A 27,590-nucleotide genomic window follows, 5' to 3' on the forward strand; every position below is an offset into this window, starting at 1 on the left:
GTATCAATGGACACAACTTTGACCATATCCTTCCCAGAATTGAGTGCTATCATTTTATACACGTAGCTAATTCCATAAGGAGCAAATGTTACTTTATTGTTTTATTTTTCTTCGATTAGTTGTTTTGATAATTTCCCATGCTCGTTTACCCCTCAACTTTTATAAATTACCTATTTATTTGCCTGTTAATATATTTTCTCCTTTCCTTTCCGATACTTGTGCTTCTTAACAGTGTGTTTATTATTTTTTTTAAAATCAGTATGTATGAATTCTTTATCACAACATTGTCAGACTTAGTGCAGATTTTTTTTTTAAGATTTTATCTTTTTTTATTTGACAGAGAGAGAGACACAGCGAGAGAGGGAACACAAGCAGGGGAAGTGGGAGAGGGAGAAGCAGGCTTCATGCTGAGCAGGGAGCCCGATGCGAGGCTCGATCCCAGGACCCTGGGATCATGACCTGAGCCGAAGGCAGACGTTTAATGACTGAGCCACCCAGGCGCCCCTTTTAAAAAGATTTTATTTATTTATTTGACAGAGAGAGAGCACAAGCAGGCAGAAAGGCAGGCAGAGGGAGAGGGAGAAGCAGGCTCCCTGCTGAGCAGGGAGCCCAATGCGGGGCTCGATCCCAAGACCCTGGGATCATGTCCTGAGCCGAAGGCAGACGCTTAACAACTGAGCCACCCAGGTGCCCCCGCAAATGTTTTTTCGTCTGTTCTTCTGTCTTGACTATATTTTTCTTTGACTTACTTACCTAAGTTTTGAAATTTACTACTGTGAAGTCAGTCAACTTTTTGTATATTCTTGGGCTTAGAAAGTTGCCTTACCAAAAGGAATAAAAAGGTGAGAAAGACAGAAAAGGAAAGTTCTCCAGCTGTCTGGGGTTAGTGTTTAGTTCTATTTGTTTTTGCTTTCAGGCCCAGGCATCAGATCACTGTGATAAATGGGGTCAAAGGTCACCACCAGATTCCCTCTCACTTCCTCATGGGTAAGGAAGGGTTTGGAGGAGGAGGATAAGTCGGGATCAGCTCTTGGGTGGGGAGCTTGATCCTGATGAGAACTTCTCTTCCCCTGGGCTGGGAATAAGGATTCAGGTAGGTTGTGGGTGGTCAGGCAAGACTTTGAACTACCATGAGGGTAAGGACAAAGGGTGTAACAGGAGATCCCCCCACCCAAACTTCTTCGCTATCCACCTGAAGCCCACTTAACACTGTGTATTTACTGGTTTCTTTCCCCTCTTGGAGGGAAATAACCTGGGACTGTTGACTGTTGTTCTCAAGTAAGTTACACCCAGACCTATGTGTGCTTTTAACAGAATGAACAAACCCACATAACAGACACAACAGGAACCTGTAAAGTGGTAAGAGTTGCAGAGACTTTTCAGGATCCTGTCTAAAAATTGTTGCCGTTGGCTGCTTGGTGTTGCCCCGGAAGAACAAAGAGGAGCTGGGGCTCGAAACCTATTGCAAATGACTTAATGAACGTGCTTAAAATGCATTTGTGTTCCTGCCAATCACTTCTGCTCCAGGAAGAGTTTCAGATGGGTCCAGAAACTCTTCCCCTTCACTTCCTGCTACCTGCCGCCGTATCCCTTTAAGTAAACGTCTACCTGGTTGCAAACTCCATATGGGCTTCTCAAAGAGTTCTAGATCCTCATCAGCAATGTCCTAGAAAGGAGAGGAAAAAATCAGCCAGGGAACATGAAACCAGTGTGGTGATATCTGAATGTTTTAGATTACATTTTTTTCAGTCTCTTAAAAATGTATCACAGTCATATATGTATATAATTCTACAAAGCCACTGTGAAAGGAGATGGTATTTCTGTTTCCAGCCATAGTCACTCCCCAGAGACAATTGTTTCAATTTTAAAAGTTATTTCTTAATGTTTGCCCTGACACCTCTAAATAAGAAAGTATCTTAAATTGCTATCTTTTGACTGTCTTTTTTTTTTTGCCTTTCTTCAAAATTTTTTTTATATATATATAATTTTTTAAATTATGTTATGTTAATCACCATACATTACATCATTAGTTTTTGATGTAGTGTTCCATGATTCATTGTTTGTGCATAACACCCAGTGCTCCATGCAGAACATGCCCTCTTTAATACCCATCACCAGGCTAACCCATCCCCCCACCCCCCTCCCCTCTAGAACCCTCAGTTTGTTTCTCAGAGTCCATAGTCTCTCATGGTTCGTCTCCCCCTCCAATTTCCCCCCCTTCATTTTTCCCTTCCTGCTATCTTCTTTTTTTTTTTTTTTTTTTAACATATAATGTATTCTTTGTTTCAGGGGTACAGGTCTGTGATTCAACAGTCTTGCACAATTCACAGCACTCACCATAGCACACACCCTCCCCAACGTCTACCACCCAGCCAACCCATCCCTCCTATTTTTTTGACTGTCTTTAAAATTTAAGCATATTCTATTACAGGGATCAAGGGCAGGCTGCCCAAAATGTGCTACTTTGGCATATTGAGTTCCTTAAATAAAATTTATTTAAGAGACAGTGAGAAGGACATTCAGACCCTCCTCTGTTCCCCTGAAAGCCGCAAATAAATCTCCCATGTGAAAGGTACCCTTCCTGTACCAGGAGTTAAAGAGACATCCTTATCACCAAAGATAGGAAATTTAGAGCCAAGAAGGCTGTATAAACCACCCTTGTTCCTTTTTACTAATTTACTACCGCAGCCCAAATTCCATTTAGAATTCCTTACTAATTGAAGGTTCCAAATTTAAGTTTTCTTTGTCCTGTCAATTCCTTATGGATTTATGGTCTCTGTCTAAAACGTATAAAGGCTGCCTGCATTGGACATTCTTTAGGTCTCAATTGCATAATTGGGCTTCCATGCTCATGTAATAAAACTGGTTTATTTTCTCCTGTTAATCTATCTCATGTAAATTTAATTCTTAGCCCAGCTAGAAGAACTCTGGAGCAGGAAAAATTTCTTCCTCCCCTTCACCTGACACAGCAGAATAAACTTCTACTGGACATTGGCTCTGAAGATTCAGCAGCTTTGAGATCTTGGGACCTATGATATAAAACCAGAAGGTAAGACTTCTGATGTCAGCCTCCTGAAATCTCTGTCTGTGGGGTCAGATGGAGTGAGAAGGGTGAGATTTTTATTCTCTCTAAACTTATCAGATAAAGTATTGGAACTAGTTCCTAGGGCTTAGGGACTCTTGGTAAAAATTTGGTAGAGTACCCTTGGGTTACTGATCCATTTCCTCCCAGAGATGGTCTTTGTTTTTCTTTGCTTATCTTTTATGCCATTTGTCATTAAAACAAAAACAAAACCAAACCCACCATAGGGCAGAATGCAGGCATGGACCCTATAAGCCAACTGTTGAGACTGGCTTCACAGACAAGTGGATTCAATGATTCTCATCAGACCAGTGTCTATTTAGACAAACTTTGTTGTGGGCTAATGTGCATATGAGGTAAAGGCTATTGCTATGGAATGTGTTGGAAGCTAAAGCTACAGAGTTGGTGGGCATGAGTGGAGCACTTAAAAGCTGTTAGAGCATTCACCACCTGACCCAAAGGCTCCCGTGTTAGGATAAGTTGGTCACGGAATGGATTAGATTGACACTAGGTCACCCGGAAACCTCAAAAAAAAAGTCCTGTGCGATGAAATACACTATAAAACACACAATCTCTAACCCTGTGGCACATCCCTCCTAGGTATTAGCATGGCTCCAGAAGATCCAAGGCTGAGCTAAAGTTGTTAATGTGTACATAAGAGAAATAGGATGAGGTTTTTCCTTTTTGTCTTGTTCTGTGTCAAAGAGCTTGACTTTGTGATTAGTGAGAGTATTCCCTGTGGTCTTCACCATTGGGGAGGGTGCCCTTACCGGGATGCACCTTGGTGGCCAGTCAACTAGAATGGGGATCTGAGACATATATTATTAAGCAGCACTCTCTTTGTCCAGCCCTGCCAGCGCTCAGGAATCTGTTATAAGAGGTCCCAGCCCACAAGGGACCTTTGTTGTCTCAACCTTTGTTGCTTATTAGTGCTGCAAGTCCCATTCCAGTACTGCCTGCCTAGTGTCACAGATTAGCTAGTCTGTGCCTGGAGGGGTCTCCCATTTGTGGGAGACTGGAGATTCCATATATTCTCACCACTTGTGCACGGTGGTCTTTGCTCTCTTACACTATTTTTGGGAGTAAACTTTTGGATCATAGAGGAAATGACATTTCACGTCTCATGTAGACGTAATTCTTAGCCCAGCTAGAACAGAACAGAACCTTGGACTAAGGAAAACTTCTTCCTCCCCTTCACTATTCACATTCCGTTATAGAAGATGAATATTTATTTTATTCTCTGTGCATACAAATTCCTTCCTCACCCTTGTCCTTCCAGTCTAATTATATTATAATTTGGAATTAGATCAATATATGTTTTACGTTTCCATGACTATGTAAATATTATAGGTAGTTGACCAACACAGTGTACTATATAATTACATTTACTTTTACAAAATTTTTTTGTACTCTGGAATTAACTTCATGTTTTTTTTTTTTTTCACTTGCATAGCTTTCTAGAAACCCATGTCGTCCATCTCTCAACACTAAGGACTTATTCTTCATTAAAGTTCAAACACACCAGACTTTTTATTAGCCTCATCTTCTTGGGAACAGTTCACTCAGGAGACTATGGTGTTGACTACAGTTCTTCAGGTCACAGTCCTCACTTCTAGGTTTTGGATCCTTCACTGTGAATGACAGGGGTAAACTCTGGATAAGTGAGGTTGTACTTGTGTAGAGAATGCTAAGGGTTTTCTAACGTTTGATACAGAGGATTTTCCTAGCAATCTCTTCTCTGGGATGAAGAATTTTCAGTAGGTGCCGTGTTGAGTATCAGCATTAGCTTGTTAACTTTTCTGTCTTCTCATCTCTCTTTTTCATTTCCTTTGTAAGGATATCAATTTCCTTAGCACAAGATTCTGTAAAAGACTTATTAACATTTTCTCAAATTTTGGGTAAGGCAGCAATATTTTCTTCCCACATAGCACAAAATACTGCATCAATAGCCAGTTTTGGAAAGATATTGCTGGTGGCATTAAGATTGGCACAACACTTTTGGGAATAGATTTGCCAATATACAAAAGAATGATAAAAATCATCATTCCTCTGCCTTTGCAATTTCAGTGTAGGAATACACTGTAAGGCAATAATCCGAACATGGGCAAAGTTGCATGTAAGAAGAGTCAAAGTGGTGTTATTTGTAGGAGCAGACCTTGGAAACAATATAATGTCAATTAACAGGGGAATGGCTCAATGAATTAGGGAATATATACTTTGCCTTTATATATATGTTATATGCAAATACATACTACAAATAAAGATAAAATAAGGATAATTTGTCCAGGTTTACTGTGATTATAACTATATAAAACATACACATTGAGAACTGAAACTACCCCATACAGCTGTTGTTTGCATGAATAGGACTCCATATTCCAGTGTTCATAAGCGTAAGTTTACTCTACAACCCATCTCTTGGAGAGGCAAATAACTTTATTGTTCATAATAGGAACTTCTCAACAGATCTTATCAAATTATCAGAAAGCATCAACTGACAGTTATAGCCTAAGACTTTTTGAAACCCTCAACCCAAAATTCTTGCCTTGCTATTTCCATCAAATCCGAACAATTATATCATGACGTTTACCCAGTCTTAATGCCTGCTCATTGAAAGTAAGTCCCACCTTAAACAAAACTCCAAAATTTCCATAAAATCGGATCTTGCCCTTCCCTCCCTGAGACATGACCAAAGCTCTATAGAGGTGTGGCGCTCTCACTAATGGCAATGAGTCAGCCCTGTATTATACTTAGGGAACCACACTCAGCAATGTAGAAAAACTGTGCAATAAATATATGTAGAAACAAACTGAAAGGGATGTGTAAAAATAATAGCTATGTTAGGGGGTTGGAATTTGGTCAATTTTTCAAGTCTTTTTTATGATATTCTTATGTAATGAGGGCAAGGCTTATTTCAATCAGTAAGAATTCATTCTGGTACGGCCACATTTTAATATGTAAAGATCAAATAAAGGCAAAGCTGTGCAACTTGTTATTCTCTTCGTTGTGTTTTGTAGAACAATCAATAACAATTTAGAGAGAAGACTACTTAGGTAGGAAGCAGAGCTATTCATATTGTAATTACGCTTGTAGAATCGAAATACTTACGGGCTCTGTTGTAATGAAAATGATCCAAATGCTCTAAAATCACTTAGTTAATGTTGAGAAACAATCAGGAGGACATTGACTATGGCCTTTAAATGGGTTTTGGTAGTTAATGGGATGGAGGCTTCAGACAATGGCTTGCTTAGCATTGAGTTACATAAAATGTTGTAAATCTAACACAGCATAGACACATCTCACAAAATTAAACGCCAGCTTCTGTTAACAGAAATCTTGTAGTCGATGGGTTTTCCAGTGTTTGTTTCCCATCTTTTTATGAAAATCAGGGAGAAAAGCTGGCCTGCGTGCGGGTAGAGTTTGTCAGAGCTGACAAAGGCAGTTTCCTTTGTATGCCTGGCAGTTATCTGTCTTGTGTCAAGTTTTCCAATGTAAACAAACCTGGATGGTTTTAGTATTTTTTTGAGAGAGCGTGCGCACACGCACACCAACATGTGGTGGTGGGTGGGGAGGGGCAGAGAGTAAGGGAGAGAGAGAATCCCAAGCAGGTTCCATGCCCAGCACGGAGCCCAACGGGGATGGGGGGGTGGGGAGGGCTGGATCTCAGGATGCCAAGACCAAGACCTGAGCCGAAACCAACAGTTGGACGCTCAACTGACTGAGCCACCCAGGCGCCCCAATGGCTTGACTTTTTAAAACAGCTCTGGTTAGGTTAATTAACAATCCACCGCCCAAGTAAATCTTACTTCTCTACTGGTAGTAACCAACAGCATTACCTTTTCAACTTTTTTTCTCTAAGGCATAGATAAGCTTTGTCGGGAGAAGTGCCATCAACCAAGGCAAGACAACACCAAAACAGGATCTATCAACAAAGGAGTCTAACAACTTCACTAAGATATAACCAAGAGATTTATGCAGCTTCTGTTCCAGGTAAAGACACACTGATAACAGGAATAAAGACAGTTATATTAAGATTAATCAGGTAATTTTATTAAATATTTACCATTCAGCAGCAACCAACATGAACATCTGAGCTAAAACAGAATCTTTTGAAATGTTCTATATAGCTGCTTCAGAAATACACACACATGATAAATTGAACTCTTCATTGCCAAAAAACTTTAAAAAAAAAATGGCGTCAAGAGCAAATAACACTGATTTATACAGTGCCCAAGCACTAGTCAACAATCTATTAAATTACAAAGGAAAAGGAAATCAAAGAAGCTTTGTTACCTTATGCATGTCAACTTATTTAAATGGAAGGCTTTACTTCTTTAAAGCAACAGGAATATGGAGCTTCCTATGTGTGTGTGTGTATATTTTTAAGAATGTGATTACAAACACAAAGTGTTATCATCAAAAGCAGAAGCTAGTTCCAGAAATTTCCGGCTGCAAAACTTGTAGGATACAAAGCTAAAATTCATATGTTCCTTTTCTCAATAATGAATACTTCCACTAAACATAAATATTTTAACATATATTAATTTTTCTGACATTCAAAATTGTAAAGTCAATATGGCAGAATTATTGTTAAAAGCACATATGTACAAATATTCTTTTTCCATACATAAAGTATTTGGCATAATTATAACAATCATACTGCATCCACAACTGTTTGCTTTTATTCTTACTTTTTTTTTTTTACACATAATGGTATCTCTTATTAAAATTAACCAGTTATGTACAAAAATACTTGAACATTTATTATAGAAAACCTCTGTAACCAGCCTCAACAGCGTATACCTGCTGAATGGTTTCATTAAGAGAATATAAAAAGTGGTCACTGCCTTCCAGGTAAGCTATCAACAAAAACAAACACTTAAGGTTAAACTAAAATGAGCTTCCCAACAAAAGAGGGAAAATATTTAACAGTATGATTTAAAATACAGTTCATAGTTATTGTCAATTGAGTGTTATAAACAGTCAGTAAAAGAAAAAAACAAAGATACAAAATACATTACTACATACAAGGTGCTTTTTTCCCCCTCTTCCGCAACTGGGGCATTAGCATCCCTCTCTAGATCTGAGATGCTGCGTAGCAATACTCAAGCCAGAGGGGTCTACGGCCATCTTACCCTTCAAAAAACAGGATCAGCTAAGAAGCCAAGCTCCGGTAGGAGCTTGGAGAGTTGTGACGAATTTTCTATTTGGTGCAGGATTGAAAGTTAATGCCCTTACCTTTTGAAAGTCCTTTTGCCATTTAATCATGCTAATATATTTTCTCTAAGGTTTTTTTTTCTTCATTTACGCTATTGATTTAATACTGTCCTGTATTGATTCCTGAATTCTTGTTAATGGGACACATTAATTTGTGCCTATTTAACACGTGAACATCTGCTCTTCTTCAACGACAAATGCTGCAGAGGAAACTATCAAGTACGGAAGCACAAGATTCAAGTAAACATTTCTCCCGGGGTCTTTTGCTTAGTCTAGCCGACTGGAACTCTGAAAGTAAATTGCACCTTGAAAAGAAATACAGTAGATACCATGACGTCAGGGTACTAAAGGATTTACCAACCGATTCACAAAGTAGAGTTTTAAGAAAGTAGACAGTGGTCAAATGTCAAAAGCAACCTTAAAGAATTATTTTGTTTCAAGAACAAAATAACTTGCAGTCCTACTCCTTGCAACCCCTTAAGTATATTGTCTAAGTAGCCTGCTTTAACCTGTAATTCTGCTGATGTGCACTGATCAGTCTGTTCACGGAAAGAGCCAGAAATCTCCCCTTATTTACAGAAGTCTTCTAAAGTAAGGACCATTGTGTTAGGCTGTGCATTGACTTAGTAAGCTTTCTCGGAGTATCAAGTATTCAGTAAAAAGTATACAACAACATCACGCGCCATATTGTTCGACAATATCCTATTGGTTTTAAGAGGAAACTATATAAAAAAGGTGAACGTAAAAAGATACAAAAGAAGTCTTTAACACTATTTACCACTTTCAAACGAAGAGACATTGTAAGGAAGGTCAGCCATACTTCATGTGACGTCTGGCGCTTGCGATCAGTAACTTAATATTGTGCAACATATTAATAAGCAAGTTTTAATTCCATTCATTGAAAGACAAATCTGAGTAAGTTATTAAAGTGCCTACACTAAACGTCTCCTCGTCGTACTGCCTGCCTATCCTCTTGTAAACGGCCGGGACTCGTCGCCGGGGACCTGCAAAGGGCTCATAACTGCGAGACCTTGCGGGGCAGGGGCCTGGGCCGCGGGCCGGGCTCGGTCCTCCGGGTCCCGTTCTCCAGGTGGCCGGGCCGCGCCGCCAGCGGCTTGGGGGGCAGCGCGGGCGGCTCGGCCGCGACCGGGATGGAGAGGCTGTGAGGTAGCGGGACGGGCCGCCGCAGAGTCCGCTCGTACACGCTGTAGGGCGGCGGCGTTTTGCTCTCCTTGCGCCCCGGCTCGTCCGGCCCGCCGTGGCTCGGCCCCGGCCCCGGCCCCGGCGCCGACTGTTCGTTCACCTGATTTTCGAAGCCTGAGGTTTCCGAGGTGCTACACCGGCTGAGAGAAGAAATCCCACTGCTGTAGCTGCCTGACAGGACGGGCGAGTTGGAGGTCAGTCCTGGGGAGTGGTACTCCACCGGAGAGGGGGTGAAAGACTGCACGGAGCCCTGCTGGAAGGGAAGGGGGCGGGGGGAGAAAAGCCGGAGGGGAAGGAGACACGGCGGAGTCATCAACGCTGCCCCGGGCTGCACGTGAGCCTCCCAGATCCATGAACTCAAGCCCGCATCCCTGCTGCCTGGAATGGGACTGTATCTGGAGCCAGGGCCTTGAAAGAGGGGGGTACCTTAAAGGGAGGCCTTTCGGGTGGGCCCTCATCTGATCTGACCTTATAGGAAGAAATTTGGGTACAGAGGCACCAAAGGTGGGCAAAGACCCTGTTAAGGCAGAGGGAGAAGGCGGCCATCTGCAAGGCAAGGAGAGGGGCCGCGGGAGAAACCCAGTCTCCCGACACCTTGTTTTTGGATCCTGTAGCCTCCAGAACTGTGCGAAAATCCATTTCTGTTGTGGAAGCCACCCAAACTGTGGTGCTGGCTGGGCTAATGCAAACACCCAGCGTCAGACTGGAGGCCGTGTCATTCTCTGCAGCAAGACGGACCTCAGGCATTCACCTGCCTTTCACTCCGTTTACCTCGCTGCCCATTTTACTTATTTTCAGGACAAAACGAGTAATCAGGGAGTAATCAGGGAGAAAATTCAGAGGTATATAATTAGTCCCATCATTTGAGAGGGAACCGGCAGAAACAACAACAGACAGCCTTGGGAGTGCCATTTCCCCCTTCTAGTTCAGCAGGGATGGGCTCAGAACTGGAGGACAGGAGCCAGGGCAGTCTAACAGGGGTGTGTGTGGGGGGGTGTCTCCTACCAAAGACCTCAGGAGGAGGAGTGAGGCACCCTAGGCTTGCACGAAAGTTCTCTCCCATTCCAGACCGGTGAGCAGAAGAAGCGGCACATGGGCAGCTCTCAGGCTCTAGATTGAAATGGGACCTGTTTCATCTGGCATGTTTTTTAAAAACCTGACTTGGTTACTAAGTTTTTAAAATAGGAAGATTTCTCATAAAGCCCCAGATTTTTGGCATTTGATAAAAAAACAAGAAGTTCTATCAACAAGGGCTTGCTTTCTCTTAATGGAGATAATCTTTTGAAACTGAGCAGGGCCTTTCCCCTGGAGATGGGGCATGGATTCTCCAGCTTCCTTCGCTCATGCACAGTAGCTGTCTATTCAGTTGGCATCTGAGTTTGCTACTTCCCTGACTGGCATCCTATGGAAAAGGAGCCCTAAGTGATGCTCCATGTGAGGAGGGTTCTACTGGGAAATGTCGCATCCTATGTACTCCTTGAGTGCATTCAAAGCAGAGTAGCACGTTACAGTCTTAATGATCAAGAAAATGAAAGGACGTTGCAGCCCAGGGTTTTCTAAACTTACCTGAGTACAGACCATTTTTTCATTTATCATGATGACCTATAAAACTACGTTCTATGGCACACATTTTGTGAAAGGTTATCCTAGACTAACTCTACCTTGGTCTCTCTTTTTAAACAAAATAATGCTGGGAAACACAAATAAATTCATTTAGCAGGAGCCTAAAATTCAGCGTCGCCAATTAAGAGAGCCAAATTCACTGCTGTTCACTGTGAACAGTTAGACCGCAAGCTTAAAATAAGGCAGGTAAGCTCAGTCTTCTCCACAGGATTAACTCCATCATTTAACTGCTGAAAAAACAAAGTTAAGGCAATAAACTTCATCCTAGGCCTAGCAAAGCTCGTAACTTGGTAGCAGTGTGCCCTCTAATGTAATGCAGGAGTCATAACAGAAAAACTCCATTCATTTTCTCTCCAAGCCCCATTTGTATAGATATGCCTACAGGGCTACACCTGGCCAGTTAGAACATCACCAGCTCTGCAGAGAGAGAAAGTATATACCACCTTGCTAAATGGGACTGTTTGGTAGCTACTTGAATATTTTTATCCCTTCAGTTCTTTTTACAGAATCAATCTCTAAGACTTACTACTCTGCAAAATCAAGCTGAAAAATGCAGATGGTAATTGCATAGCAATATGTGGGAGCTCCTTGCGAGTAAGGCTAAATGTAAGATGTGGAAACATCATGTTGCTTCCTTTCCCATCACATCAACGTGACAGTCTATGGCTTCTAGAACGAATGCAGTCACGTGTACGTTATGATTAACAGCTGCATTGCAGAATGACAGAAAAACTAGCAAATAATTTGCACTCTCCAGCAAATTTCTGCATCAGAAACGTTGGCAATGCATATGAAATCACACTTCTTTGCAATTTTCTCCATTTTGGGGCTTTTGTTTTCCAGATTCTCAGTTTCTATCAGCAACTATCCTTAGCAACACAGATGCATCGGATCACGACCTGCCCCTATGTGTTTTTAGAAGCTAATTTGTCTTTTTCACATTAGCTAGAAATACCTCCTCAACAAAAAGGACACGGAGCATGTAAATCCTCACTCAGATACAAAATCATTCTTTTAACACTCACTTGAACCCCATATTTGCCTCTGGTACAGCAGCTCTGAACACCAATGCCTATAGGTACTGACAATCCTTGCAGCCAGTCTGATTCAATTTGGATAGAGACTAAATATTATTCTTTACCTTCATGAGGGATTTTGTATGTTTAGAGATGTTAAATAGCTTATGTCTAACTATCAATTTAAACGTCTCACCTTTAAAGCTTTTCAATTTGTTTCCTAGAAAATTTTTAATTCATTTTACTGTCGTATTTTTCATGATCAAGTATATATCTCTAATGTAAATGAAAATGTTGGTATAAAACATTAAAGGAGGAAAAAGTTGGGTTTGACTTTATCAAATGGTTGGGGCTGACAGAAGCAAAAAGGCACAGGAGACCATTTACTAGGCTTGTTGATGGAGTTTTTCAATTTGTTTTTTTCTTTTTCTTTTTTTGATGTCCCTGAAACCAAAAGACCAGACTGAAAACATCCTAGGAAATACAGTGAGACCATATTTCTTTCCTAATTCAGTGTATATGCAGATTCTAGTCCGGACATTTTCACTGCCACTATTTGGGGAATGAAGCTAATAATCTGAACACAAATGGCTCCGATGGAGGACGCTCCCTGAAAGGAAAGCCTAGTGTTTTCTTACTAATCTTCCTTCACCCCTTCTTTAGATGTTCTTTGCCTGGTATGTACCTATGAAAGCAGCTCAGTGATGTACCAGGGATGAATTGTAAGGAAAGAAGGAATGTGGGGACAGTCTCTCGCCTGAGTCTAAATATGAGTCAGTACCTTCAACGGAGATCTCCCAGCAGGTGAGGGGGACACGGACGTTGTATGTCTGGCTGGTGAAGCTGTGAACAGAGAGAGGAATGCTTTGAATTGAGAAAAACCAGAAGGTTCACTATCTGCACATGCCCTCTGTGTACAACCCCATACAGATGGTCCAGTGCCTAAAGACCTCCTAGACAAGGGGGGTAGAGGAGAAACTAAATGATGCCTGTCCAAAACAGACTCCTCATCAAGACATGGGAGAATTAGTGAAAAGTCACCAGCGCATACATGATGCTATACAGAAGTGACAGGAGCTCGAACTGGTCCAATATCCCATTTCCTAGAAGTCCAGATGCTCTTCCACTGCCTGATCTGTTTCAAAAGGTGCTTTTAGGTGTGAGGTGCCAGGGAGAAGGCTTTGGAAAATAGCTGCTGACTTTGGTCTGAGCAACAAGGAGACCCACACCATCTAGGCTGGTTAGAAGGGGTCCATGAGCATAAATTGACACCAGCCTCCCCTTTCACTTCCCAGCACTCCCGAAATAGAAAACCCTTGGCCACATCCAAACAAGAAGTGAGAAGTTTTCCATTTCCCTCCCTCATGCTTGTACTCAGGTCTTCCTTTTGTCCCTGGGGGATGAGGGGGGGTTGGTGGTGGTGGTAGTGCTCTATGGATTTCATCGTTACGGCAAAGAAGTGCTGTCTCTCTGTTTCTCCCCCTGGGTTTTCAAGCCCGACAGCTGGGAGGCGGCATGTGATGGCACTGCTCCGTGTGCTCGGGGGTCAGGGGTCCAGCCCCCTGAAACACAACCATGTACACAGAAAGTTGCTGTGACACAGTCAACACGGTGAGGATAAGCCAGATTTCCCAATTCCACCTACAGAGGTTTCACTGAGTTCAGGGTTTGTTGCTCTGTGATCAGCTGCCCTTCTCCCAGCTGCCAAAGTGAGGTTTGCAACTCTTAAGAAAACCAGAGAGAGGCTGAAGGAAATACAGACAGACAGTTACGGATCTCCCGACAGTGACCACGGATGATGATGTGAGGACAGACCAGGAGAGCAATCAGTGCAGAAGGGAGGGCAGCCCTGCCAGGTGAAAGTGGGAGAGGAGAGGTCACCTGCGTGCTCTGGGTGCTAGCTAGCGCACCAGGGGGAGTGGCCCTCTGCGGCCACGTGGGGGTGTGCAGCCCCTGCCACTTTCAAACACCAGGGTTCCTTCTAGCCTGTCCGTTGCGGGGGCGGATGACAGAAGAAAGTCCTATGTGAGTGGAGAGACAGACGCTGACTGGGAACCGTATTCCTGCCACGGCTGTGTGTGGCGGAAGCCGAAGTTTACTGCCGCTTAGGCTCCTCGTCCTCCGGATGAAGGCATTCCGTGACCCCACGACCGTGGACTCCACAGCAGCCCTTGCAGCCACAGCCTGTCCACAGAGATGTTTCTCTAGAAAGGCATTCTCCCCCATAGACCTAAAAGAGTGCCATCAGTATCCTTGCCTCCAAGTTTGACTGGGCCTAGGATCTTAACTACCATCGATATTACTGTTCCTCTGAAAATGCCATTCAAGTTTCTGACAGGACGGATACACCCAGTTTAAGCTGGAGACTCCTTGAATATCTGCACAGCCTGAATAGATACAAACTACTTGGCTGATCGGGCCACAGTAGTATTCTGATGTGGGTTATCGAGGAAGCCTGGTTATTTCTTGTTCTGTTGAAAAATCTCACACGCTTTTCAAAACCTATTGGTGACTTTTAGCTTTGACCAGTATAGAACAAACTGGGTAGCACACTGGTTTTTTTTTGTTTTTTTAAAAGAGAAAGTCAGTAAAAATAGAAAACAAAGATGAGATGCTAAAATACAACAAATGAAACCTGAATGAGCAACCCAGAAAAATCCGTGAAGAAATGATGTCATGTTTTCTCTTGCTTTTAGGGCAGCTGTACTGGTAAAGCTCCAAAACCACTCTAGATGTGTGCAGATGTTGAAAAGACTCTCCCCATCACCAAGATAGGCAGAGTCAGCAGGGTAGGTTGTAAAGACTATACCATATCAAAGTTACCAAGGTCACCAAGCAAATGGCTTATTCAGTTGGAAAGGGGGTCTGTTATTGCTATAAACTCATAAAGTTTCTTAAGTATTTTCAGTGGTTCTCAAAATCTAGAAAGGTTTGGTAAAATATCAACTCTAGGGCCTTATCCGGGAAATGGTGATCTTCTGATTCAGTAGGTCTAAGATTAGGCCTGAGAATTTGCTTCTTATGGGCTCCTGGGTGGTTCAGTTATTAGGCACCTGCCTTCGGCTCAGGTCATGATCCCAGGGTCCTAGGATCGAGCCCCACATTGGGCCCCCTGCTCAGTGGGAAGCCTGCTTCTCCCTCTCCCACTCCCCCTGTTTGGGTTCTTGCTCTCCCTATCTCTCTGTCAAATAAATAAATAAAATCTTAAAAAAAAAAAAAAAAAAAAAGAATTTGCTTCTTAAACCACCACCTGAGGGGATGCAGTCCCCTGAATCAACCCCTTGGGAAATCTCACTTTTTTTTTTTTTTATGATTTATTTATTTATTTAGAGAGTGCCCGTGTGCAAATCAGAGGGCCTGTGGTGGGGGAGGGGCATAGGGATAGGGAAACAAACAAGCTCAGACTCCCCACTGAGCGCAGAGCCATATGCAACGTGATGTGGGGCTCGATCCCACAACCCTGAGATCATGACCTGAGCTGCAATCAATAGTCGAACCCTTAACTGACTGAGCCACCAGGCGCCCTGAGAAACTTCACTCACTCTTGAATGCAGACCTCTCTATGCAAGGAATAGCAATGGACGTCCCCACAAGCCTATCAAAAGTTATAGTCAGTCAATTCCTGTGTCGGGGCCATGTGAAACCCTGACATCAGTCCTGAGTAAGAGTGAAGTGGCTGAGTTAGCAGAGGTTGAAGAATGAGGTGGTTCAAGCAAAGGACAGAGAAAATATTAATGGCTTGGCAAAGGTTAGGGTACCTCCCCAAAGGTATGGTGCCTAGCAGGAGAACAGTCTACAGAATCTGTCTATGGAGTTTATAAGGAACAGAGTACTGTCTGACTTACAGTAGCTAGAAAGTTCAGGAAAGAGGGAAAACACTGTAAATGAATTAAGCTACTAAGGTTTTTACCTCAGACCCCAAATGCCTACCTTTCTCTGAGGAATTCACGACAAGCTGGAGTAGTCATAAAAGTTATTTTATAAAAGTGATTGTTCAAATGCTTCAAATACCCACCAGTTTGTGTGGGTCTTGGAGGGACAGGGGGAGAGATAATTTTCCCACTATCCGACATGTTCTTGGCTTCCTTCCCACTGTCCAGGCTCCAGCTGCTAGGGGTGGGATTCACAGCTGGAAGGGAATAACACAGCTAAAAACACATGGTCCACTTTGCCCTTCGAACGCTTGAGATCTTAGAAGAAAGTCAAAATTATCCAGAATGAAAAAATCACTGGATTTAAAACATAACAAAACAAAAAACCCCCCCAAGAGACCTCCTATATACTAAACCTTTATTTAATTTTCTACCTCACAGTTATAGTTGACATTTAATTGGGTGCTAGCATGTCTCTTTATTTCCCCTCAAGCAGTCAAACAGAACTACAGATCTCTACCCTAGAACCGTAGAATCCTGTTGAGAATTACAAATGTGTTTTAGATGCTGGATAACAGATGGAGGATGTAGTCACTAAAATATTTTCAAACTTGGTTTTTAGTGGAAACTTCTGGACAAGTGGCACCCCAAAAGGGGGAAGGCAGTGACAGGCTAATATTTCAACTACCTCGCACGATGACCATGCCACACCATCCTGTTGACCAACTCTTTGGGAAAAGGACCCTTGTTCCTGAAATCAATGGATTATACTGAAGTATGTCCTAAAAAAAAAAAAGTAATTTGGAATACCGACAGTATCATTCCTTTTTTTGTAATTTGTCTGTTCCATGCTTCAGTAAGATGCAGAAATATGGAACAACCCTGTTAGGAGCAAGGGCAAGAGACGGACGATTATAAATAGCTGCTAGGAAATCAGGTTTCCAAAAGCAAGTCTTAGAATTTCTAGTGGTTTGCTCCCTGTACAGACACTGCCATCTGATGGACACGGCTAGGATTTCAACATTTTACTCGAAATTACCACATTACTTTCAGGGGATGGAATCACCACGCTTAAAATAATTTTTCTCAGTTCGTTTTAAATTGGCTTTGTGGTTTTCTTTAGTAGAAGGGCTGAGAAAAATACTAAGTTCTCCAGGCAAAGATTAAGATTCGACGTGTAACATTCAAGCAAGATTTGGGCTTTAAAATCATTTCAGCTACCGTCTTACTAATTTCAATCTCCCAAGGAAAGTTTTAATGTTAATCTATCCATGTAGTCCAATGACAATACAGTTTAGTTCTTAATGAGGGCAATTAAAGTGCACTTTATGGGAACATTTCATTAGTGGCTTGATTCATTGGCTTATGCGACCGCTTGGATTTTTGAGGCTTGACCCTGAGCGAGGCATATAGGTGACTTGCTGCAGGCCCCCACCCGCACGGTGAAGAGAGTCACATTGAATCTGCTCTTCATCGCCTGCCATGTTGCACAGACCGATGCTAATTGGCTATTAACTGCCTTGCGTGCGTTTCTCATTTTTTGTGTGACCTTGAGGCAGGGCACACTCCATTATGCACTGGATTGCAATTCTTAAATAGTATCTGAGTCACCACAAACAAGAGATGAACTGGCAGAATGAGCTTTGTAAGGGAAACAAAGAGTGGGACCAGGGAATCCATCTGGGAAGGTGCTATTTTTCACTGTGCTGAATAAGTAGCCTCTTCAGCAGCTTTGTTTCAGGGAGCACAGGCACTGCCTTGGTGCCTGGACCCCAAAAGCCATGTAACTGAGGAGTTCCTAATTTGCTCAGATTCTGCTGTTCAATCCTACAAGAAAACAGTTTTGAAAGAATGCATCACGAAGGACTGTCTCTCATGAATCCCCTAAAGGGCAAATTAGTCCCGATTATTAAAGATCCGGAGATCTGCCTTCCACATAGACACACGATAGACTGGAGAAAATGAGGACAAAACAAACCCTGACGCCTGCCGGGACCGATGAGGGGGCTGGCTTCATACCCACCTTTCTCAGGTGCAGAAAGATTTGGGTCGCTGCGTGGCAAGGCTCCTTCTCCAATATGATTAAACAGCAGCCTCTGCAAAGGTACGAGAGTCCATTTTTATGGTGCAATATGCTGTCATGTGGGACCTTCTAGAAAATGAGATGATTGTCTCATAACTGAAACTTTTGGTTCAAAATAATTTTTATATGGTACATGATGAGCCTGGGAACCAAGAATTCAATTATATTTAAGGAAAAAAGGGGAGAAGAGTCTTAAGTTTAATAAGTTTGTATTAGATTTTAAATGTAAATGGTAAATGAGTTTTCATAATAAAATGGAGGGAAAAACAGTAAGCAGCAGTTAAGCTATGGTGCTCTTTATAAATAAGAATGCTTAGACTGGCAATATGAAACGCAGATAAGAATTAAGAAATATTAGCTCAAAAAATCTCTAGTGAATGGACGTTTTCGATCGTAGGTTAAAAACATGAAAAGGACAATATTCTACGATTTTTAACCCATGAGAATGCCAGTTTTACATGGTTCTACCTAATACATTAAGAGAAAAAGTGCAAGTCCTTAAAAGTAGATGCACCATATCAATGTGTATTATTGAGGTTTTGGCAACTACACACTGCTTCACGTTTTACCAAAAGCGGAAAAGTCGGAGGAGGCTAATCAAGGAAGGCTTTCAGAGTCCCCCATGGGGGCAACATGAGCTCCTGGAGCGGATGGGACCAAGTGTGAAACTCCCTTGCAACATCAAGTGGCAAAGGGAAGGAAAACTGGTGAGCTGGTTCAGCCAAACGCACTCAGAGAGAGTTTCTGCGAGACATCAGTGTTGTGCAGAGGAGGTATCCTGGGGCTTTCGGGAAGATTACACAATCAGCAAAGATAAACCAATCAAGCCACATCCCACTCGCTCTCATCCATTTCCAGATGCAGCTACAGACTTCTGCCAGGGTGGTGTAGAAAAACAGAAAAATTAGCTGGAACATAAGTAAGTATTATTCTCTGCTCCTAAATTATACCCAAATCATCGGTAAAACGCAGGGCTACCCAAGAATCTTCACGTTGGAAACCACCCTTCACAGCCCCTGAAGTGCCCAGAGAGCCAAGCCCTTGGCCCTGCCCTCACCTGGACTAAGAGAATGCATGTGGGAAACAAAGGCAGAAGAAAAATTATTCAATTTCCTTACTACCTACAGCCCATTGACCAAGTCCTTGAAACAGGCAGAGGGATATTACTCTAGGGACTCAACTGCCTTGATGTTGATACTTCGCTAAGGATCAAAAGGCAATCCTAGCCTGACCATATCCGCCCCCCCCCCCCAAAGGATCCTGTAAGCCTACTTTAACATATAAAAATTCTTTTGGAAACTTCCTTTATCTCTAAACCCCTCACCCCCCAGATACATGTTGGCAATCATCCCCCAAGCATATGGCCCATCGATACACATCTGAAGGGTCTCATGAGTCAGGTTTTATTAGACAGTAATATATGACACTTTTCCAACAACAGCTAGCCCCTCAAGGTCCTGGGAACCTTGCTTCCAAATTCCTTAGAGACTTACGCTATCCCTAACCCCCTCCCAACTTGAAAGTATATACGGGCCACTCTTCATAACCCCGGTGCAGCTGTTTCTATCCACTGGTCCTATCCCTGTGCTTTAATAAAATCACCTTTTTGCACCAAAGACGTCTCAAGAATTCTTTCTTGGCCATCGGCTTCGAACCCTAACATCTTTCCTACATCAGGATCACTTCAAAATCAAGTCCAGGCAGGAGCTGAGGACCATGGTCCTTTACACCCGGGGGTGGAGGGACCGTGAAAGCCTGGGCACTCAACTGCTCCTCCCCCAGTGCATTAAAGAATGGCAAAGGTGAACAGAAATTGTCCTTGCGCTCCTGGGTCCCTCAGAAAGGAATCAACTGAAGCTCTCTCAAACTAGGTACAGGCCAAAAGAAAGGCTGCTGGACAGATCATGTTTCTCCTCAAGGGTCTCTTGCTAATGGAGAAAGTTGCTTGAAATTCCTGCTACACACACATGCAAACACACACAGACACTCCAACTCATTCACCTAATTACCCTTGTACTGTTTAAATAGCAGCAATGAACTAGAGAGTCAGGTCAAGGAGGGAAAAATCATTTCCCACTTTCCACTCCACTTTACTGCTCAGGCAGCAACCCATGTATCAGTATCAGAAATATGGATCCAACAGAAACTTCGAACAACAGGCATGGAGCAGAGGTTCACTCTTCACTGAGATCGACTTGTCTAACACAGCCCATCTGGTTGCCTCTGGCAGGTACAGGCTTTTTCTGCAGAGATATGTAAGCAGTTTCAGACACTGGCTTGTTTTCTAGTATCTCCATGCCCCCCAAGGGACTACCTGAGAAGGTTCCACAGGTGTTGGGTAGATGGCACTGCATGGTCTCTCTCTCGGGGACAGGCAAGAGTTTTCTCTGGAATGTTTGTGTTTGTCAGACAACAAAGGGGAAGCTGAGAAGAGAAGGAAAGGAAGGATCGTCAGGGCGTGTGCTGGACCTGCCTGGAGGACATGTTGGGCTGGGGTGCCAGGGCCACAGCTCCTGGGGCACCCTCAGTCAGCCCCATACCCTGGCACTGACCTCTGGCACTTGATGGGGCAGAACTTGTCACATTAGGTGAAGCAGAGTGAGTCGAACTCAAGCTTGAGGTAGATGGACTTGGCTGCAAATACAAGGGAGCTGTTATCATCCACTGCTGAGAGGCTCCAGACAACAGTGACATATTGAAAACAAGATCCCTGCCCTTTTCTTTCAAAGTAGCCAAAAAACAAACAAGAACAAAACAAAAACGAAAAGAAAAAGGCCATATAGAAATAGAGAAAAATCTCAGGCTGATAAGGAAGCCTGTCTGAATTCATCAAGAATCCAAGATTTAAAATCAAAATACTCTAAAAAAACAAAAACGAAAACTGAGGCTTTGACTCCAGCCAAAGGAACGCATTTGAATTAGTTATTAGTTTTCCGGATCTACTGGGATGGAGGAGCAGGTAGCCCTCACTGACTAATGGACAAGCAGAAGGACCCCCAGCCTCGGGCACAGAGACAGGGGAGTGCTTCTAAAAAGCAGAAAATGCACCTTCTTGTTTTCTCCAAAAATGTGCTCAAGGCATGAATTTGGCAATATGTACTATGCCCCTTTTCTAAAGACAGTGGTGAGGAAAATTTTAACTTCTTCTTACTAAATTATTATAAATGCTGTATAAGCAGGGTCTAAATAAAATTCTGTGTTGCAGAGTTACACTGACTAATGTCCTTTAAAACTATTTTGTTTCTTCAGTAAAAATCTTTTTATTATGAACATTTTCTGACATGAGCAGAAGTAGAGAAATTGTATAATGGCCCTCTCAACTGTGTATTGTGAAGCAACGAGGCCACTTAGCAATGCTAAGAGGCAGCCAGGATGTGGTGACAGGCTCCAAGGGTCCCGAATGGAAGAAGCAAATCAGAGGCAGGTTTCAAAGCTAACCCTGCACAGTTTGCCCAGGCTTTCCCATTCTCGCTCACGTCTTCTGAGAGTGGAGGGGGCAGTTTTGGGGGAAACCTCTTTGTAGACTCCAGAGACCAACAGAGCAGTGAGAGTGTTTAACGGTTTGTCCTTAACTCAACGTTCTTGCTCGCAGATCTGTTCAATAGCCCAGCAGAGTGGACAGAAACTCTCATGATTGAGACAGAAAAGGAATACACACGACCAGACGATTAAAAAGCCAATCAAGTACCTGCATGTTAAAGACTTCATCAGAGCTTTCTGATTGCCCTGTAATATTGCTTACTTCAGCAGAAGCTTGTGAGGACAGTGAGGAGGAAGAATATCGGTTGACAGCTGGGTAACTTAATGGGCTGTTTTGGGGGGAAAAAAATGGTCATTAACTCAGTCTCTGAATTGCACTTTATCACATGCTGGCGTCGTATAAAACCAAATGAAAAAAAATATATACATCCCATTTTGTTGTCTCCTGTTTGCCTCAATATAATCAAATGTTTGAGTTTATTTATTTCTCATGCTGTTGCTATTTTACCAGTGGCAGATGTCTGCAGCTGCCTCGCGGGTTAATTATTTCATTAAGAAATAGCGTATTTGACAAATCGTGCCATAAAGAATGAGAGAATCATTCCAGATCTTGGGTGGATGCCAAATTGTCAGATAATTCAGAATATGACTTACCTGCGTCTAGGAATTACCCTGGTACCATCTGGGCTCATAGAAGCAGGTGCTGAGTTTCTACACACGCGGGGGCTTCCATTAGGAAAATGGACTGGACTGGCTTGTATACAAGCAGAGAACTCCTAGAGAGGGAGTCAAGGAAATATTTTAGACGAGTAAGTATAGGGGCAAAAGAACTCGTGAGGTATTTTAGCATATTGTTATGAAATCTTTACGTAAGGTTATAAAGGTAAGTTTCGGTATTAAGCTTTCTTGCCCTTTTTTGTTTTCATAAAAGTTGAACAAGGCAAATAGAAGATGATGCAAAATTTTAATACTGGAGGACTCCCTGGTAAGATGGTGCAGTTTGGTAGAAAAACCAAAAGATGTCACTATTGGATACTTCATCGTCCCGCTAACAAAAAGCAACCGGCAGTGGTCAGACTGCCCCCTATGGACACTTTGGGTACGTACCTGTATCCCTAAACTTGACTTCATCACAAAGAACTGGTCGACCAGCTTTTTGTGTAGGGGTCTCATATCTTGAGGCACAAACTTCTCGTGCACAGCCAAACCAAATTCCAAAATCTGTGCCTTGATAACAAGAAAAGGAAAAAAAAAAAAACACATCAGTGAATAACTCCACCAAGTGCCTGCTAGAGGGTCAAGCACTGTACCATGCATTCTGCATGTGTTATGGCTAATCCTCTCAACCTCACAAGATAGGAACAATCCTTCATTTACAGGTGAGGACACTGAGGATCAGAACGATCCTGCATGGGGATTCAAACTTAGGTCTTTCTGATTTACCTCCTACCCGAAGTTTCTTTCCCATGTATTTTAGATCTGTAATAACAACCCTTTTAAGCAGTTATGTGTTGCTTGGCTCCCCTCTGTACTTCACAGGATTGGGCAGGAGCTTCTCCCCAAGGGATCTCTTCTCTGGATGGTATGCCCTTTTTCACGATACTCTTTCTCTTCCACCAGGTTCTGCTGTGCCCATCTCTCCTCCCCCCACCTCCCTTTTCAGAATTTGGTTGAGGAAGACATGGAGGTAGGATAGGAACAGGAGTTCTATAATAGTTGCCATTCTTTTTGTTTTTGTTAAAAATGATTATTCTGGTTCACTTATTATAATGCAATAAGGAGCAGCTCGTACTTAAAAAAAAAAAAGAGGTTTTCTGTGGTGAGGACCCAAAAGAGATGTACACAAACAATTCAAGTTTCTTTTGTTCTTCAACTATGAATAGTGCTTAATTCCTCTGAGTATCAGCTATCTTTTACATTTAAAAAAAATGCCCCCATGCTAACGTGGTCAAAAGAACAAATTTCACCGACTGTGAGGAAAGTGAATCACACCGTCACCACAGTGGTTTTTATCTTGACATCTTGTGAAGATTCAAGATTGAAAGCTCAAGTCAAACAGGACTGAGCCTGGTGGGTTAGAGTGTCCAGCACCTTCTGTATGTGGGCAGGACTGTGGCAGCCCCTACCCACCGCCAGCATATCTGCATAAGAATAAAAATACGTTAAACCTCAAGGACACCTTTAAAGGGAGTAGTGAGAGTGGAGTGGATGTCTGAGGCGTAAAGGAAGAGTCTGATGAAGGGAGAAGGGCATGGAAGAGTTGACCTCAAGGGCAGGAATCCAGTTTCCATTTTAAACACTCGCTGTAAGACTCTGTTTTGTCAAAATCACGTTGCAGGTTGGGTTCTCCCAGAAGTAGACTCTGGCATGGAGATGAGGATGTTTACTGGGGAGTCACCTGGCATCACTGTCTGTGTGAGGGAGTGGCAGAAGCAGGACTAACTAAAAAGAAGCCGAGACACACAGCAGTCATGTCAGCCTCTGCCGACACCAGGGGAGCTCTGGGCCTCAAACAGGCTGTCAGAGTTGTGCTGTGTTGGGCCCAGATGGCCGGGCCTTATATCTCCTCCTCAGTCACTGGATGCGGGCCACCCAGGAAGGTGGTGATCGTGGGCCAGGCAGCATTCTGCAGCTGAGGCAACAGCTGAAGGACCTTAGCACCAACAGTGTCTGTCGACGGCCACCACTCCCCTCAGCTGGGCCAAGTCCTTTCTGGAAGAGCCACCGGGGTAGGGCATCTCCGAGGCCCCCAGGTAGTTTATCTGAACCACCTCACAGAGGTCCAGCTGAGGGTAGTGCCCTTGCCAGCCCAATCCCCTACTACTACGGTCTCACAAAGATGGTGTGACCTGCCCAAGGTCACATGGCAGTCACTTGTACTGCTTATCCTATGACAGAGATATAAAGTCTCCTATGTCACAGCACTTTCCACAAGGCCCTGTGAACACAGGCAGGATGTGGAGGAAACAAAGGTTCCCGATTTTATTTTTCTTGAGAGTCTTCTTGGTCCTTTTAATTTTAACTCTGGGGAAAAAATTCAGTCAGATTGAATACACCAAGTAAGAGTCCTGCAGTGAGGCAAACCACTCACAAGAGACTGTGCTCAGGTTAAATACGGATCATTGAATATCAACAAAGGCCACAGTCATTCCAAAATCCTAAGAACTGGATAACCTAACTTGCTCACTTCTAATATCTACATCACCCCTAGGGCCACATCGAGAACTTAACTTATTCTCGATTTCCTTGCAGGTCACCTTAAAGTAACTCCTTTCTCTTTTCTAGAAGCTGCATAACTGACCCTCTTCCAGCCATGGTACCTGTCCATGGCCACTTCTGTCTCCCCAGTATTAAGGTCTGTGGATTAAGCCTGCAGAGCATAAAATATGGATGAAAATCAGATACAACCTCATCATTTTCTTACCCAAAAGGGCTTGCCTTATTTGTTGATTAATTTGGTATTATCAAGTAGAAGGAGATGCTTTGGTCACATTTTTTCATACGTATTCCATTTTTTATGGCTATTAAATGTCCTTATTTCCTATTTAACTCAGCCTCTTGACCATCATGTCTCCTACCTCAGAGGTTTTCAAACCATTTTCAGGCCAAGAGCTAGCTCCAGGAACATAGCAGGCAAAGAGATTACTCTAGTTCTTTGTACTTGCTGGAACTAAATAAATAAACTATGCTTCTTTGGAGTAGAAAATGATGAGCCTGTATCTCGTTTTGTCCATATCCTATCATCTATAGGCTTAGTCTTTGTTTTAAAGCAAAGTCTATTGATTGCCCCTTACTATAACATTTAAGTAAGAATCTCATTCCTTCCCTCATTCATTTATCTATTCCTTTATTTTGAGTTGGTCTGAACTTACGTGAGCCCCAAATTTTGAGTGAAAAGTTGGCATCAAGCCTACAGCAAGTCTTTAGGGAGAGACATTCAAACACTAGTCCAAGAGACTACATGAAGTTGTCCATTTTAAGGGGCTGTCATAGTTTACTCATTGTTAAATTTATTTTTGCATCGAAGTGGGAAGTAAAAGTAAAAATTAGCATGTTGGAATACATTACAGATGAATCTATAATGCTTAGCTGACCTCTTCTGTTAGAACACTGACATAGAAAACCAAGGAGATGGGTCTCTGGGTAACTATGCAAATCTAGGCAGGAAAGAGAGCAGGTGATTGGCTTCTGCCCCCACCTTACCTGCTCAAGCATTAGCTCTCTTAACCGTGCAATTTTCTCTCCATCTTCAGGGTGACTTAAGATATATTCTTTGACAAAAAATGCCTAGAAAGAGAATGGAGAGTCAGTTTACTTCAGGAAAGTTAAAAAGAAAGTGAAAGACACAGCTGCTTCTAAAGACTTGGCATCTTTAAAGAAACACCACTGAAAACCACATTTGTGGGGCAGAAGGAATGACTCCTACTGTGGGCAGCTGGTCAGAAAGGGAATATAAGGAAAGGATTGGTTAAAGAGCCGCGATTGTGTAAATAAGTGTCTCTGGTAAAGCAAGCAAATAGCAAATCCAAATCAATAAGCTTTGTATCCTAAAATAAAGTGCTTTAATATTCAGTATGACTAAAATGGTAGCCTCCTCACCTTTCAAGCTGTTTTGCCTTTCTGTTTAAAACCACAAGGGCAGATGAAAAGTCCATTTAAAGTATCTTCTAAACAAGATCAGATGTTTCTATGCCCGTGAGCCTCCTTGGTCAAGGAAGCGGTTTTAGGTAGACATTTATTTATTTATTTATTTATTTATTTATTTATTTATTTATTTAAGAATTTATTTATTTATTCATGAGAGACAGAGAGAGAGAGAGAGAGGCAGAGGGAGAAGCAGGCTCCCAAGGAGCAGAGAGCCCGATGCGGGACTCGATCCCAGGACTCTGGGATCATGACCTGAGCCGAAGGCAGACACTTAACCATCTGAGCCACTCAGGCGCCCTTAGGTAGACATTTATTAAACAATCTTGATAACTTCACCACTTTATTCATCCAAGCACACACACACACATGCACACACTTTTATCCCCAAAATACCACATAATGGCAAATGGAATAAGTGTGCATCACAAATGACTATCTGTTTGCTCTATTTAACAAAGAACTCTGTGTCAATTGTAACCCGATATTAGCATGCAGATGTGTGTGCATATTTTGAAAAAAGACTTCTGAAGCCCTAAGAAATCAAATTTAAAAACTTTCAGACAACAATACCTAATCCTCACCTCTTGATACCTGGAAACTCCACCATTAACCGCAGCATCTATAACTCCATTCAGGCACATAGTCAAGGGATTAATATTCTGCATCTGTCTTGTCTGACACTGACTTATCAGAGTCTTCAGCTGCTGATTCTTATTTTCCAACACTTCAATTGCATTTTCCAGAGGACTCATTTCTACCTGAGAAGCAAATGCACATAAACATATTTTGGATTTTGTGACATTCAAGAAGAAAGTAGATTATCCATGTTCTGAATTATCTGTGCTCCCCCTTGGCTCCCATCAATATCTCTAACAGGGGCTATACAGTAGAATAGACAAGGATGTGGATGACAAATTAGCTGTTCATTGAAAGGTCTGGAAAGTGAAGGTGATTATACTGATTGGTCGAAATGTGGTTGGGATAATCAGCAATCATCAATCATATATTAGAACTGCAACAAGCCATGTAATCCTTAAAAGAAAATCTGAGGATCTCACGTCTGTTAAAACTCATTTTTCTTTTCTTTTGAAGGGCTAAATAAATATTCAGGGGCCCTGCATATTATTATCACCTTTCTAGTTGCTTACTTAATGCAGAGCACCACAGGAGATACAAAGATGCATTTACAAATCCTCTGATGTCAAGGAGCTTTCAGCCCAGTTGGAAAGATGGGACATATGCCCATATGGACCCCCATATGCATATATAACAGCACCATAAGGTGGCACAGGATGGTACTCGGTTAGGAGTTATAGAAAATAAGATAATCATATATGCTGCAGGATCTATTTGTTGAAAGAGAGCCA

At 42.5% G+C, this 27,590-nt stretch overlaps 1 protein-coding gene across 5 annotated transcripts in view; it reads right to left on the reverse strand.

The window, feature by feature from the left end:
- Positions 1-7,110: 7,110 nt before the first annotated feature.
- Positions 7,111-27,590, reverse strand: part of DOCK4 (dedicator of cytokinesis 4) — a 421,086-nt gene continuing 400,606 nt past the window's right edge. For 3 of the 5 annotated variants that reach the window (XM_035020946.1, XM_035020945.1, XM_035020942.1), the window contains 11 exons: positions 26,805-26,981; positions 25,780-25,863; positions 22,684-22,803; positions 22,231-22,352; positions 21,785-21,905; positions 20,649-20,730; positions 20,411-20,520; positions 18,037-18,109; positions 16,157-16,270; positions 12,923-12,984; positions 7,111-9,755 (listed from right to left, as the gene is read on the reverse strand). In XM_035020946.1, the coding sequence (XP_034876837.1) occupies positions 9,315-9,755; positions 12,923-12,984; positions 16,157-16,270; positions 18,037-18,109; positions 20,411-20,520; positions 20,649-20,730; positions 21,785-21,905; positions 22,231-22,352; positions 22,684-22,803; positions 25,780-25,863; positions 26,805-26,981 (1,506 nt within the window). In that variant the 3' untranslated portion in view covers positions 7,111-9,314. The remainder of the gene's footprint in view (positions 9,756-12,922; positions 12,985-16,156; positions 16,271-18,036; positions 18,110-20,410; positions 20,521-20,648; positions 20,731-21,784; positions 21,906-22,230; positions 22,353-22,683; positions 22,804-25,779; positions 25,864-26,804; positions 26,982-27,590) is intronic. The other 2 variants (XM_035020944.1, XM_035020943.1) reach the window with 2 other exon arrangements.

This window comes from Mirounga leonina, unplaced genomic scaffold, assembly GCF_011800145.1.
Source record: "Mirounga leonina isolate KUSES-001 unplaced genomic scaffold, KU_Mleo_1.0 Mir_174, whole genome shotgun sequence".
NCBI classification, from domain to species: Eukaryota; Metazoa; Chordata; class Mammalia; order Carnivora; family Phocidae; genus Mirounga; species Mirounga leonina.